Source organism: Leptonychotes weddellii, chromosome 5 (assembly GCF_054177405.1).
Source record: "Leptonychotes weddellii isolate Sample4059 chromosome 5, ASM5417740v2, whole genome shotgun sequence".
Lineage (NCBI taxonomy): Eukaryota > Metazoa > Chordata > Mammalia > Carnivora > Phocidae > Leptonychotes > Leptonychotes weddellii.
In genome coordinates, this window is record NC_138373.1 from 89002046 (window position 1) to 89016448 (window position 14403).

Here is a 14403-nt window from a genome sequence, read left to right on the forward strand (position 1 = left end):
GCTTTTCTGTTCAGAGAGTTGTTGCCATTCCTTTCTTCGATCTCCTGTTGAGTTTGTAGGTGTTCAGAATGGTTTGATCCCTATCCAGCTGAATTCCTGAGAGGAGACGAAATCCAGGTCTCCTACTCCTCCGCCATCTTGCTCCGCCCCCCGAGGTAATACTTTTTTAAACACTGATTTTAATCCTGTTTTCTGCCTCTTAAAAAAAACCCAACCTATCCACTTATTTTATATTTGCTAACAAACCTTCATATTTAGATGTACCATTTAGATCTTCCTTAATTTTTGCATAATTTTTGTTTTCCATAACTGAGTGATTCGTTTACATAAGTGAGGTTCAGAGTCTCAGCAATGAGCCCTGAACCAGAAGCAGTGGGTTCATACATAGACCTGAAAATAAATTAGGGTATCAGAGGATTTCAGTGAGATGACAATTTGTAAAAGGTAATCCCCAGCCTCTGCGAGATGAAAAGATGGTGTAAAGGAGGGGCCTGGGTTGGATAAAAGAATGTCTGAATGAAAATTAAAGTCCAAAAATATTTTTTAAGTTAAAAGTTGTAAAAACGTTTATCATTTTATTGGTGTTTTCCTTTTGAATTATTAAGCATTGGTGGAGATTAACAGGTTTCTTTGGGTGTAGTTAAAAGTGCATGAGTATTTACACCTGTTTCTTGTTTAGACTTTACAAGAGTTATTATGCTTATGTAAACAAAACAGAGTTGACCACAGGCAAAATTACTGGAAAAAAATTGCATACTATTTGGAAACTTGGTCCTCCTTTGCTTATGCAGTGTTCTGACATAGTGGGCTTTTTTGTGTTTTAGATGAGGTCTGTCAATGAAAAATGAATGCCCAGTGACTTTGCTGATTACCGTTACAAAGTGAAAGATGAAGAACTGCCATTCATTGCACTTTTGATTAGCTTTATACCTATAAAAGAGTGTATGCTGACCTTGTATTCTCTGTTTTAGAAAATCAAGGATTTCACATTTGAAATGAAGCAAACTGTGTCTGTACTCTTGCTTAAGCTTTAAAAGCAAGCAAACAAAATACCCAAAGAAACAAAATTTTGTAGATTTCTACTTTAAAAAATTTGGCTGTTGGGTGCACTCGATCTTATAAAGATTTTCGACATGAAGCCTGATACCAGTCAACTTTTTTTTTTTTTTAAGATTTTATTTATTCATTTGAGAGAGCGAGATAGAGAGCACACAAGCTGGGGGAGAGGCAGAGGGAGAAGCAGGCTCCCTGCCGAGCCAGCCAGGAGCCCAATATGGGGCTTTATCCCAGGACCCAGAGATCATGACTTGAGCTGAAGGCAGATGCCCAGCCATCTGAGCCACCCAGGTACCTCCCCCCCCAGTCAGCTTTTAATAGACCAAAGAATACTGTAGCAGTTTGAAACTTCACGAGTTATATTTTCTTGTCTAGGTGAGAAGATAATTATATTTTACACATTGGAATTTGTAATTTTCTACTATTAAGCTTAAAAATTCCCATTTGTTAAGCAGGCATATATAAAACGCGTACCATCATTATTGTTGAATAATAATTTTGGTCTGCATATGTGGATAGTATTTACCAATGTGGCTTTTTTTGAGGGTAAATTATTGTTATTGGATAGTCACCTAAAATGTAGGGAAGATGTGTGAATTCTAGCGTAGTGAAAAACTTAGAGGCTTAACTGAAAATATCTAGTTTCCACTTAGAGAGTAATACATTTATATGTTCTTTTTTTTTTGCACAGCACAACTCATTTGTTTTCTCATTTTATTTTTTAAATAGGACATGGATTATGATATATTCAGTAAACATTTATATTATCTAGTTAAACAAATTCCTGAAAATCCCACAAATGCCTCATAGTTGAAAGCACATGTAAATTCTAGGCATTTTAGGTTCAGCTTTCCTTGTTTCTGGAATAAGTATTGAGATTAGCAGGATGCCGGAGAAGCTCATGCCTTCAAATCTTGTGTTTATTGGTGGTTGCTGATTCTTGACATCTTTTCATAAAAGCATAGTTTGTTTTAGTAAACTAGTTTGTCCCTCTTTATCTTTAGTTTGAATTAGAGTTTTTTCCTATCTTACTTACCTAGAGCAAGTTTTGATCAGTAGGTTAATATAGCTCATGAGGGTTGAGAAATACAACCAGGAAGGGCATTGAAACAAGAAGTCTTCAGAATTAAATTTTTAGGCATATGTTAATTATTTTTGTTATGTTTGAAAATTACACTCATGAATCTGCCATTTAATTTAAGAACTAGAACATTACCAATTCTAGTACTCTTCTTCTGTCCTATTCATATGCTTTCTTCTAAAGGGAACCACCGTCTTAAATTTTGAGTTATGTTTTCCTCGCTTTTGTGAAATACAGTTTTATTGTATATGTGTATATATCTCTAAAGAGTTTTGTTTATGTGCCTTATAAAAATGGGTTAATACTGTGTGAACTCCCTACGATTTACTTTTTTTGCCCAAATTTACATTTCTACGAGTCCTCCATTTTGTTGCATGTACCTGTAGTTTCTCTATGTTCACTGATGTAAAATATTCCAGTGTATGATTATGCTACAGCTCATTTAGCTATTCAACTGTCAGTGGGTATTTAGGCTGTTGTCACTTATTTGCCATCATGAACAGTATTGCTAGGAGTATTCCCATACATGTTTTTAGTGATACCGAGTCTTTATTTAGCAACTTTGCATAGACAAGACTTTTGTTTAGACTAGGTATTTTTTTCACTTAAGAGCAATACTTCGGATCTCTTGTGTATTTTCTATTATATAATTTCTCTTTCCCCCCCCTTTTTGCTCTTTCGTCCTTTTTATTTTGACTTACAGAAAAGCTGTAAGAAATGGACAAATGATTCCCATATATCCTTCATCGATTTTCTTTAGATGTTACATGTTACCATATTTGCTTTATATTTATTCTTTTTTTCCTTCCTCCTCATTCTCTTATTTTTTTCTTCCTCTTCCTCTTCTCAATATTTATTTAGCATTCTTTTTGTTCCTTACACTGAGGACATATAGTCAAAATACTGTGTCCCAAACTAACTTGGGTTAATTCTTTTCCCCACCTATCCCTCCCACATTTTATGGTGTGATAAGATTATTCATTTGAAATATGGTTTAGTTCATTTATTACCCTTTATATATTATTTTAGGATTCAATCCCCTTATTCCCCTGCTTGTTGATTTTATTTTTATTTTATTGAGGATGTGAAACATTAACATGGTTCCAGAAATCAGAACCATATTAAAAAACTACACTCATAGAAAAGATATTTCCACCATTTCTCTCTTCTGTCTTTCCACTTCATGCCACCTGTCTTTCACCCAGTCTCACTGGTTTTGGTTTTCTTCTCCCTGTGTTTATGACAAATGAGCAGGTGCATATGTCTGCGTCTCTTCATATATTTAAGGACTGTTTGTATATTTTCTTTTTGGTGAATTGTCTGTTTACATTTTTGCCCATTATTCTATAGGCTGTTTTTTTTCTAATTTTTTCCTTTTAAGTTTTAAGCATTTTTTATATATTAGAAATATTAACCCTTACCTGTGTTACATATTCTACATATTTTTTGGTTTATCAGCTTTTTAAAATTTTATTGAAGATAATTCTGATACCCAAAAAGTTTGTATATATTCTATAGTCAAATTTGTTAATTTTTTTTGTGTGTCTGGAATCAAGTTATGGTTAAAAAGCCCTTTCTTACACCCAGGGTAAAGAGGAACTCACTCATAGTTTCTTTTAATACTGATATGGTCTAATTTTTTAAGTATTTGAATCTCTGATCAATTTAGAGTTTATTTTTTTTGTCTATAATGTGAAGTATGAGTCTAATTTCATCTTTTCCCAAATGGCTATCAGTTGTCCTCACACTGTTTATTAATAAGCCCATCTTTGCCTTAGTGATTTAAAATGCCACTTTTATCATATATCTAAGCTTCATACATACATGGGTCTATTCTGGACTTTCTGGTATATTCTTCTGGTCCGTTTATTGCTGCACCAAATAAATACACTGTTTTATTTATAAAGGGTTTATCATATGTGCTAATATAATTTAAAATACAGTATGTCTTAATAAGGTCAGTAGTATGTTTGAATATAGTTTAATTTAGTATATTATAATGAGGGGGGTAGTATTCTACTTATACTTTTTCATTTTTAGTATTTTCCTGCCCATATTTGCATTTTTGCTTTTCCATGTGATGTTTAGTGTCCATTTGTCTAGTTTGTTTATAAAAAAGCTTATTGATACTTTTATTGGAATTATATTAGGACTAATAAATTAACTAAGGGAGGGTTGACATCTTTATGATGTTTAGTTTCCCTATCCAGCTTCAAGAGATCTTTTCCTTTGTCAGGTCTATCCTTGAGTCTTTTAGAAGTGTTTTAAATGTTTTTGTCATATTTCCTCTTAAATTTGTAACTATTTTATCATTGTTGCTATGGAAAATAGTATTCTTCTGTACCATTATATACTCTAAATGGTTAATGTTTTTACAAGTAAATGCTATTTTCTGTATGCTGTGTTTAAGTTTATATCCTGCTACTTTACTGAATGTATGTATTATTTTAGTTAGTAGGGACATGAAATAGTTTTCCTCCTTTTCCTATTTTTATGCTTGTATTTAATTTCTCTTGTCTAACACCTTGGCTCATGCCTTTAGTGGAATGTTCAGTGGCATGGATATAGTAGTCATCCTTGTTTTGCTCCTATTCATATAGGAAACAACTTTAGTTGTTTAGCTGACTTTAGGACTAAGGCCTATATCATGTTCAGAAAGTGTCCATCAATTCCTGTTTAAAGTGTTTTTTACAGATATGGGTATTCAGTTTTTGTCAGAAGCATTTTCAGAGTCTTGGAAATAATCATATAATTTTTCTCTTCCAATATATTAATATGGAAATTTTTGTTAAAGAATTCCTTTATAGTGAACCAGCCTTGCATTACTAGAACAAATCTGACTTGTTCATTGCATGTCATTCTCTCAATATGGTAGTGGATTTTTTTTACTAATATTTTATTTACAACTTTGTCATTATTTATAAGTGATACTCTAAAAATCTCTAATGATTCTTTTTGTACTGTCTTTATCAAGCTTAGCTATCAGTGTTGTGTTAATGTTATGTAATGCTAATGACATTTTGACATTTTCCTTTCCTTTCAATGTTCAGCAACAATTTTAGAGCATTGGATTATCCATTCTTTGAGTTTTTGGTAGAAATTTTCTTGAGTGCTTTACCTGTGGGGTAGGTGCCTAACTTTTTTCCCCAAGGCAGTTGTTCTATTTTTGAGTGTTTTTGTTTTGTTTTGTTTTGTTTTTAGCTCTAATCAGAATAACTTATATAAGCTGTATTTCTGTGGAAAATTGCTTATTTTATCTAGATTTTTCAAATTTACTTAGAAGTCTACAAAGGAGTTTTATTACTAAAAAATTGTTTTGTTTTATTTTCCCCTGGCCATTTAATTTGTGTATTTGTACTTCCCCTTTTTTATTTTTAATTAATTAAGTACTATTTTTATTCTTTTTAGAAATTCAGGATTTTTTTTTAGAAATTAGATAGATTAATTAGATTTACTTTTCTTCTTAATCTACTTCTGTCTGCATTATCTTTGTTTTCTTTATTGTGCTTTTTAAATTTTCTTTACTGTTTCTTTTTAGTTTATGACCTGGGAATTTAATTCACTGATTTTTAAAAAATGGATTGAAGTGTTCAAGACTATAGATTTTTTCCTAGTCATTGCTTTATTTGTATCCCATTATTATATATAATATTTTAATTATAGTTATTTCTTAGAAATTCTGTCATATGTTGATAGTGGGACATTTAAATTATATTATGGTTGGGTGGTAATGGAGCAGGTGAAAAGATTCCTGGATAAGCTTGTTTTGAATGTGGACAAATGATAATTTCAGTGGCAACTTCCATTTACTGAATATTTACCATGTACCTGTCTGGTACAATGAAGTGATTATATACATCATCTGAGCTAAGCTGTATAGCTTTGTTCTGAGCTACACATTATTTCCCCATTTTCAGAAGAAGAAACAATGGCTTAGAGGGGTTTATGTAATTTGCCCAAGTCTGCATGACGAGTAAATTGTTATTGTTTAAATTTGAATCCATTTTTGACTCCACACCTATGACTTTTACTTAGGCAGTATATTGTGAGGTCATAGAGGTATTGAACTGTATGGCATAATTAGAACTGTTAGTAGCACAGTGTGACTGGAGTGAGGTTGGCACTTAATTTCTGGCTTGGCAAATAGTTCTTTGGGGTACTATTAACTAAGATGGAAAACATGAAGCAAAGCAGCTTTATGTAAGATAATGGGTAAGTTTGACATACCTGCTAGACAGCTTAAATGGAACTGTCTGGTAGTTAAAGTTGAGTATATGGATCTGGAGGTCTGCACGTGGTTGGTGCTTAGAGATGTGAATTTAGGTGTCATTAGCTTACAGGTCATAATCTACATAATGGATTTTCAAAGTGGTAATAATGTGGATATTGGGAAGTGGACATTGGGAACAATGAAACTTAAGATTGAGTGGAGAAAGAATCTGAAAAGAAAACAAGGACAAAATAGTCAAACTGTTAGGAGGAAATCTAGGAGATAATGGTATTGCAAGTGCCAAAGGAGGAGGTTCAGGAACAAGGAGGGGCACTAGTAGCAAGTGCTCCTGAGAACTAAAGAAAGAATGATCAAGTAAGACGTGTTCATTTGATTAATAGTAACTGAAAGGAAAATTAATATCTTAAATGATGGGTCCACTGGAGTGATGAGGGGTGGGAGAGGAAGAAAAAAAATGGAAACAAATCATTTGGAGACAAGAAATTTGGTTATAAAGGGAAAGTGTGATAGAGTGGCAGTAGCTGGTGGAAATATGAGGTTGCGGTCACAAGTGTGAGGTCCCCCTTTTCCTACTTTCCTCCCTCAACCTCTCCCTTCCTCTTTCCTTATGTATCGCTTTCCTTTCTTTCCTCCTACATCCCCTCCCTTCCATTATTTCCTTCTGATGTACTTGACCATTTAATGTTATAGGATGAGAATTTAACTTGGGACAATATGATGTCTTAGATTATAGCTATAAATATGAGTGACATATAAAGAGATTTAAAAATGTTCAGGTATTAGATCAGAATGATATTTTTAAAAAGATTTTTATTTATTTATTAGAGAGAGAGAGCATACAAGCAAGGAGAGGGGCAGAGGGAAAGGGAGAAGCATCCCCGCTGAGCAGGGAGCCTGCCGTGGGGCTGGATCCCAGCACACTGTGGGACCAAGACCCGAGCCAAAGGCAGATGCTCAACTGACTGAGCCACCCAGGCACCCCAGATCAGGATGGTATTTTTAAGAGTTTCTTGAACCCGGGATCATAGTCACACATACCTTTTATGCCCAGAAATAAACATAATTGTCCAACAAATATTAATGATCTTTGAAGTAATAATGAAAATGATATCAGCACAGTGCTAAATGTTTTACATATTTTAGTCAATTTAAGTCTCATCGGCAACTCTATGCCAATTTTACAGGCAAGGAAACTAAGGGAAGTTAAACTTGCCGATCGTTTTACACCTGGTATGACACTATGGGTCTAGAGTCTATGCTGTTAATTACAAGCCTTATTCCCTCTTACTGTATAATAGTACTTATTTTCATGCCTTTAAAAGTTCATTAGGAATATTTTTATTATAAATTATAATTCAGAATTAGAAGTAGACTATTTTGACATTTTAAAGAAATATGTTAGCATACAGAATAGTGAAGATTAGAAAAAAATTATTTCTGGGAAAGATATATCAAGTACAAACATGAATTGAAATTCCAGGTTTCTGTATTTTAGTTAAAATAGTGACATGCCTGTGGAACAAGGTAGAATACCTTATCCAGTATGGCACATAGTATCTTAAAAACTTGGTATTGCAACATAATAATAGTGTATGTGAGATAATTGAATGATCCCATAGGGTGCCAATCAGAAATTGATATATTCCTTAGTTTTTAAATACCTAATGACCTTATAAATGTCTTTCTTTAGGGAAAAATGCAATTTCCATTGTGAGCTGCCTTCCAGAATTTATGGTAGAACTTCGCTGACATTGCTACTGATGCCAATGTGGAATAAAGGTCTTTATAATTTAGAAAGCCAAAACATAGAAATAGATTACTGCTAAAAATGATTTACTCTTCTTACACTTTAAAACACATAATTCAAATATATTTGAATTTTTAGAAAGAAATTTGAGAATATAGTAATAATACGTATAATCTTTTTATTTTGCCCTTATCGGTATTTTTGTCTTATTTCATCTTAGCAGTCAGCTTTCTTTTTATGACCTTTGTATTTGAACCTAATCACAATCTAATAATAATTTGTTGTCAAACTAATTATAGGATTCTATTTCAACATTACTTTCTTGTAGAAACAATTCAGCAAACTAAAATTGATCTTAACATGAAAATTCTTTTGCTTGTTACAAAAGAAGAAGTTAACACAGAGGCAGTTGGATTAGCTATTTTATTTTTTTAAAGATTTTATTTATTTGAGAGAGAGAGAGCATGTGTGGTGGGGGCATAGGGGCAGAGGGAGAGGGAAAGAGAGACTCTCAAGCAGACTTCCTGTGGATCGTTGAACTGGATGTGGGGCTTGATCTCATGACCCTGAGATCATGATCTTAGCTGAAATCAAGAGTCAGACGCTTAACCGACTGAGCCACCCAGGCGCCGTGGATTAGCTATTTTAAAGTAGTTATTCTTCCTCTTAACTCAGTTTATTGTAATACATATTTCATTGAGTTGACTTGCCTCTGGGTCATAAGGTACATCTGTCTTGTTCACTGTCTCTTCTCCATGCTTAGTGCCTGTGGCGGGCATTGGTAGGCATGCTAGTGCTTTTTCTTAACTGAATAAATGGATAATATATTTGAATGCTTTCTCTCAGTTGGAAATGCACTACTTATGGTAATGTGTTATTATGTAAACACTATGACATTAGTAAACTGTTTTGTTGTCTGGGTCTCGTGGAAATGTCATGATAAATTTAGAAATACTAGTTTTAGATTTTAGATAATGGTCCCCGAGGAATAGTCGTAGAATCTTCATTTTGTTTCATTGCTTTTACTTCCCTTACCCTTTTCTCTTCCCTTTCCTCTACTCTCTTTCTTCCTTTCAACCTATTCTTGACTTTCTCTTGGATAATCCTTCATTTATTTATTTTTTCTTTAGTATCTGGAGTCCATCTTTCTCCAGCTTCTCCTGAGATTGTACTGGACCATGACCATGCTACTTCAGTTGGCTGCCTCTCTTCTGAGCCCATCATTTCATCACCAGAAAATACACACACAGACAGCAGCATTGTCAGTCAAACTGTTCCTAAAGCACAGGTAAAGACAAGTGTATTTTTATAAGAAGTTTACAGACTTAAAAAATTAGAGGTTTAAATAAAGCTTTTCGGATTGATTTTTTTTTTTTTACTTATTTTTATGAAAGAAGTATTTTTGTAGATATTTTAACTTTGAGGCTAATATCTGGAATTCAAAAAACTGAATAATATGTTTGTTTTGTGGCATAATTGCAAAGTTTTTAAGTAGCCGTAGTTACCAAAATACAGTTTAAGTGTATCATTTATTAAAATTGTCTTAGCTTTGCGTTTCAAATCTTTAAAACTTCAAAAGAAAAAATAATTACAAAAAAATAATTATTTCTCTTTTCAGGGAAGCTTAACCTGTTTTTTAGGTATTAGAGTGTTCATTTTAATTTTAGAGTAAAAACCAAAAAGATAGCAGTCATTGGGTTTATTCATTCAAATATTTATTAATCCAGGCATTGGGCTAGATTCTGCAATTAGTCCAGATTTCCAAAGTACAGTACACAATCTTGAGTCACCTGTTATCTTTACTAGAGAGTGATTGATGATCAATTAGTGGTTATTAATAAATTTCAAATTCTGATTTATAATTTAAAAACACAAATTCTGGATGTTTGTATAAATTTAAGAACTGGTGAGTATCAGATGTGTCTATACTTAATTATATGCTTTCAAGCATAAGAAAATGTTTTAAGTTTTTTAGTGCTTTGCTTGCAAAATAATAAATGCTTTAGACTCTAAAGTTTAGAGGGAATTTTGTTTCTTAGCTGCAAAAATCAGGTTGTTGTAACAGTTTGAGGTCTTCTGTTGATTTACTTAAAGGGTGAAATAATTTCAGAACCTTTGCTACAACTTAATTTCCAAATGTGGTTTCTGGTGCCCTTTGGATGTTTTCCTTATTGGTACAGTGTAAACTTTCCCCTCTTGTGTATTTTTTTTTTTTTTAATGTGGTTTAGATTCAGCAATCAACACACACTCATCTGGATATCTCACTTTTTCCATTGGGTTTAAATGATGAGAAAAGTAATGGAACAATTGCTCTTGTGGATGATTCTGAGGATCCTGGAGCCAATGTATCAAACATACAGCTTCAGCAGAAAATTTCAAGTCTGGAGATTAAGCTCAAAGTTTCTGAAGAAGAAAAACAGAGAATTAAAAAGGTATATTTACATTTGCCTAAAAAAATAAATGTTTGAGTTGCATAGACTCGAAATTTGATATAATCCTAATCTGATTAAAAACTCATGAGTGGAAGAAGATGCTGTCTTCCTTTGGCTATAGATTTAAATTAGTTTTGTGAATTTATCATTTAGAAAAGTCTTTGATAAGCAATGGGTAGTCTTAGATACTTACTTTTAAAGATGAACATCTGCTACCAAATTTTTTCCTCTAATGCTTTTCCTCTGATTTATTTTTATTTACTTTGAAAACAGGTAGTGTTGTATTTCTTATACTGTAACATTGACTTGTCCCTATGGGAAGTTAGGCAGCATGGGATATTTGACAAGAGTACTTAGATATATAGCTGTTTTGGTAAATTATTTATTTATGTTCTCATTTCTCTTTCCTATAAATATATCTATAATTTGCAAATTTATAGAAAGTATATGTAGATATGTAGAGATAGTTTGTGCTGATTACAGTTAGTTTAGATGCTATTCATTTATTAGTGTGAATAATTTTAGTGTTATATCAATGTTAATATAGGTCTGGAAATGAGAGTGGGCCATACAATCTGTAATAGTGTTGAGCTTTAAACCATACTTCCTGTAAGTGCTTTCCTTACCAAATATTTTCTGGTGTGTTCATTGAAAAAACTGAATATATTTTATGCCATCAAATATTATAAAATTTATGCTTGGATTTTTCTTTTAGGATGTGGAATCATTGATGGAAAAGCATAGTGTCTTAGAAAAAGATTTCCTTAAAGAAAAAGAGCAAGAGGCCATTTCTTTTCAAGATAGATACAAAGAACTTCAGGTAAACCCTGTGAATTTAAAATTTAATATGCAGGCCTTTTGCAGAAGCATGTAATATAATTTCAAAAAAGTGTTTAATAAATACTCAATGAAGGATCAGATGCTTGCTTCAATATGTAAAATATTGACCAACAATGGATGAAATTAATGATAAATGCCATTTTGAAAAGTATGTATTTGTGAGAAGCAATGAGGGTTAGTTGAGACTCAATTTGATGAAAGATATTGCTTCTGATGGATGAAACTTAGAAATCAATATTCTGATTTTTCTTACTGTGATTACATTTGAAGAGTTTGGAATCCTGTAACTTCCAAAGTGAGGTATTTAACCTTTTTCATAAATTGTAATCAATGTCTCCTCTTCTTCTCCCCAAATTTCCTTAATAAACTTGTTTCTTCTGCAGTCTTTACCATCTGAATAAATGGCAGCTCTGTATTTCCAGTTGCTAAGGCTGATACCCACATTTACCCCATGTCTGTTCCTTTATCACAACTTGTTGGCTCTACCTTCAAAATGTCCAGGTTTTGATTGTCCTTAAGGTCCCTGCTACCCCCCTATACTAAGCCATCCTTATTTCTCCCTTGGAATACTAAAGGATCTTCTAACTAATCTTTTTGCTTCTGTCATTGCCCACTTACAGACCATTCTCCACATTGCAGCCACTGTAATCTAATACTTAATAAAGCTGATCGTGTCCTTTCTCTGCTCTGAAACCTTCATGGCTTCTCATCTCACCCCAATTAAAAGCCAAGTAAGTCCTTAAAGTGGTTTGCAAGGCACTGCATTCTCTTTTATCCTCTCTCCCCATCTTTTCCCTGACTCTCTCTCCTCAGTCATTGTGCCTTATCCCCATGTCTGGAACACTCTTCCCTCAGTTTTCTGCATGGTTTCCTTTTTTATATCATTCAGATCCCTGTGCAAATATCACCTTATCAGAGAAGACCTTTCCAGACAATGCTGACACCCCGTCAACCTTCCCAAATTCTGTTTTGTTTTTCTCCATAGCACTTTGTACATCTGACAAGCTATATATTTACTTATTTATTTGCCTAGACCGTTTTAATGGTCTCCTAAGTGGTCTTCTAGCCTCTACCCTTGTTCTTCTCCCTAATGAGTTTTTATTTCAGCAGGTAATGTTTTTAAAAATGTAAATCAAATCATTTCCCGACCTCAATTCTCAGTCTCCTTCCAATGTAAATCTTCTGGCTTCTCCAATTTTTCCAGCTATTTACTTACACCAAACTTCTTACTTAATAAGGTTCAGGTGAATGTGTGAGTCTGTGTTGGGGAGGGCATTTCTTGGCTGTCGGAGTGGTGAGTGGAGGGAAATATTTTGTGATTCATTCACAGTGTCTCTGACTGGAATGCTCTCCTATCTGCAAAGCTTTGTCGAAAAAAAAAAAAAAGAAAAAAGAGAAACTTGAAAATAAGGGAGAGGGTGAGCTGTGTTCTTTCAGTGTCTTATGGGGATATTGTTTAATAGACTTCGGATTATTTAGGAGAATGTACTTTATTTGACTTGCTGTTTACTATCGATTGTAAGTCTCAGATATATTGACATTACATGTTAATTAATTTTTTCCCAGAAGAACGTTAAGTCATTTCTATTAGAAAAGATAACTTCAAAAATACTCTTTATTGACCTGTAGGACATTGGCCAGTTTTGTCTCCAACCTAGCACTCTTTCTTAGTCTAACACAGCATTATTTAAATTTTATATATATATACATATGTATATATATAAAAGATATATACATATCTTCAAATGCTCTTTGAATCAGTCTTAACATTCATTTATTAATAAGTGAGTAGAATAAATCTTTGGCGTATGTTCAATTTATATTTACATGAGTCCCATTTTAACTTTTTGAATATTATACTTTTAATAACTCTCACTGAACCCTAGCTTCCTTCAAATACCTGCTCAAATGCTACCTTCTTGTGGATGCTTTCCTTGACCATGCAACAGAAAAGAAGACACTGTGTAAATGCTTAGCATTTCCTAGCTACCTTTCCTTGCTTTTTCCCTCCTCCTCATAGCATTTTTTTTCACCTGTTATTTTGTTTTAATTTGGTTATGTTTTGTTTTCTCCCACCAGAATGTAATTTTTTATGAAGTTAGGAACTTTCTTTCCTAGTGCCTAGAGTCATATCAGGCATATAGTATGGGCCCACTTAATATTCTTGAATGAATGAATGAATTCACTAATACAATGCAGCCTGTTCCCCAAGGGCTAATTATGTTGTTTACAGCCACACTTACCAGCCCCATATTTGGAATTATATAGTGTTTATTGGAAGATGCAGTACTGAATAATGAGAGTACTTTATATATTTTTTTCTGCCTATAATGAGTGACTTATTCTGGGCCCTTTAGTGAGACATACACCTTTGCAAATTCAGTTTCAGTTTCTCAGTCTATTAATGAGAACAGTAACATACTTGAGATACCACCTAAGACCTCACATACACTTTGAGCTTTTCACAATAAAGACCAATATAAATCCCAAGTGGCATTATCATGGTTGTTGTACTGCTTTTACTGTTAACGGTGATAATATAAGAGTAACAAATTGAGTCTTCAAAACTCATATTCAGTTTAAAAAGACTTTTTATAGGAAGCAGTACTTCCAAAGAAAACTTTTTTCAGATGATTTTACTTCCACACCAAGAAGGGTCTCTCTCCTTTTTATACCACGTGAATAAAAGGGTAAACTGACTTATGGAGTATCTTATCACCTTGGCCAGATAACTGATAGGAAAAAGTACTGGGAGGTCTCATAGCCAAACTGAACTAAAAGGCAAGCATGCTATTTAGCAAAGCTTTTTGTTGTTGTTGTTATAGTTCTGTAGGTACTTGTTCTGTACATTATTTCTGCAGTCTGTTTTCTTCCTGTTGTTCAGTTTGAATAATTTTTATTGTTCTATCTTGTAGTTTACCGATTCTGCTTTTGAGTCAGTTCTTCGCTATTACTTTTTTATTTTTCAGTTTTAAAATTTCTATTTGGTTCTTTTTTTTTTCTTTAAGATTTTAT

General features: G+C 33.1%; 1 protein-coding gene across 5 annotated transcripts in view; it reads left to right on the plus strand.

The window, feature by feature from the left end:
- Window positions 1–14403, plus strand: part of CCDC91 (coiled-coil domain containing 91) — a 342380-nt gene that overhangs the window by 94304 nt on the left and 233673 nt on the right. For all 5 annotated transcript variants that reach the window (XM_081821378.1, XM_081821382.1, XM_081821381.1 and 2 more), the window contains 3 exons: window positions 9246–9403; window positions 10345–10548; window positions 11264–11368. In XM_081821378.1, the coding sequence (XP_081677504.1) occupies window positions 9246–9403; window positions 10345–10548; window positions 11264–11368 (467 nt within the window). The remainder of the gene's footprint in view (window positions 1–9245; window positions 9404–10344; window positions 10549–11263; window positions 11369–14403) is intronic.